The following is a 1,331-nucleotide window of genomic DNA, read 5'->3' as shown; positions in this document are numbered from 1 at the left end:
GTTGATGGAAACTCCATCTGATTCGCATTTCTTAATTTTTTCCTTTTTGCGAAATTATTAAAATTCACTCAAAATTCAAATTAAAATTGGACTGAGTTGGATGGAAACGTCACAAATGATGGTGGCCGCAGTTCCACTTCCAGCCACGAGTGGCGCCAGTGAGTCTAGTCAAAGCAAGTTTACAGAAGTCTTTTTCAATTTGAACAATCCTGCAGAAAAAAGTTTTCTTGATCAGTGACACCAAAACAAACGTTTATTTAAGATGGTTAGATTTTCTTGCATGTTGTGTGTTTAAGAGTATTTTATTTATGTACAGTAAAAAAATCAAAATTGATGAGAAATTACTGTGCAAGCTTGTACAAGTGTTTGAACTGATTAAATGTATAAACCTTACAAAAACTTGAAATTTGTGTGGAAGGATGTTGAAAAAATGTTTGTTCAGTCTGTGATTATTGTGGCCCCTTCATGGCCCCTCACACTGATAAAATCCTAGATCCGCCACTGGACGATGGAGAAAGGTGATAAAAGGATACTCCAGTGCATTGTTGGGTTTATCTGGTTCTTCATATAGCGACACTAAAACTGCAACAGAAACAGATTTTAAAAACAATACATGAATTAATCTGTTTCATTTTCAGATTAAAGAGGTTTCCTCTCCACTCACCGCTTGTTAAAGTGTCCAGAACTCCAGATTTCTCCAGGTATCTCCTAAACTGCTCTCGCTTCGATTCCGAAGCCTGAAACAGAAAAACCGACCGATTAACCGACAACACATCATCCTCCAGTCGAGTAATCACCGATAGATATCACATACTAGAAGAAAACAGCTGTCCAACCTTTAAAATTAACTTGTTCACCGTCACAATGCACCGGATGCTAGTTAGCTAATGCTAACCTAGCTTAAGCTCAAACAAATAGTTAAATGACTGAAATAAACCCAATATTTTGTGTTCATTAAATACTCACTCTGTAGTTGGCCATGACGTCAGTTACAGCTGAGCGATTTACGTTTTAATAAATAATATGTGACGGGTTTTTAAAACTCATACGAACCGCGGCTAGCTGTGCGCTCACTTCCGGCTATAAACAGGTGGGTTGTTGCCATAGTGATGCGCAAAAGCGGAAATGATGTGTTTTTTTCCTTTCACATAAAAAGCGAACTGACTAAACTTTTTTTTAACGGTAGCTATTTAAAAACGTGGAAAAACAAGTTGGAAACTAACTTTATGAACTTGATAGCAAATATTATAAACTCCAGTTTAGTTTGAAAAATTAAACAAGCGGATATTTTTACAAATACATTAGGTGTGTTGTTAAATGTTAGTAATTAG

The 1,331-nt window shown here is 36.1% G+C and overlaps 1 protein-coding gene across 1 annotated transcript in view; it reads right to left on the bottom strand.

The window, feature by feature from the left end:
* The window catches only part of mycbp (MYC binding protein), a 2,357-nt gene extending 1,264 nt beyond the window's left edge, over window positions 1-1,093 (bottom strand). Inside the window, exons 1-3 of the mRNA XM_014030512.1 lie at window positions 967-1,093; window positions 665-737; window positions 534-582 (exon numbers count right to left, since the gene is read on the bottom strand). Of these exons, the coding sequence (XP_013885966.1) occupies window positions 534-582; window positions 665-737; window positions 967-981 (137 nt within the window). The 5' untranslated portion in view covers window positions 982-1,093. The remainder of the gene's footprint in view (window positions 1-533; window positions 583-664; window positions 738-966) is intronic.
* Window positions 1,094-1,331: the final 238 nt, after the last annotated feature.

Source organism: Austrofundulus limnaeus, unplaced genomic scaffold (genome assembly GCF_001266775.1).
Source record: "Austrofundulus limnaeus strain Quisiro unplaced genomic scaffold, Austrofundulus_limnaeus-1.0 Scaffold1074, whole genome shotgun sequence".
Lineage (NCBI taxonomy): Eukaryota > Metazoa > Chordata > Actinopteri > Cyprinodontiformes > Rivulidae > Austrofundulus > Austrofundulus limnaeus.
This window is presented reverse-complemented; position numbering and strand designations above follow the sequence as displayed.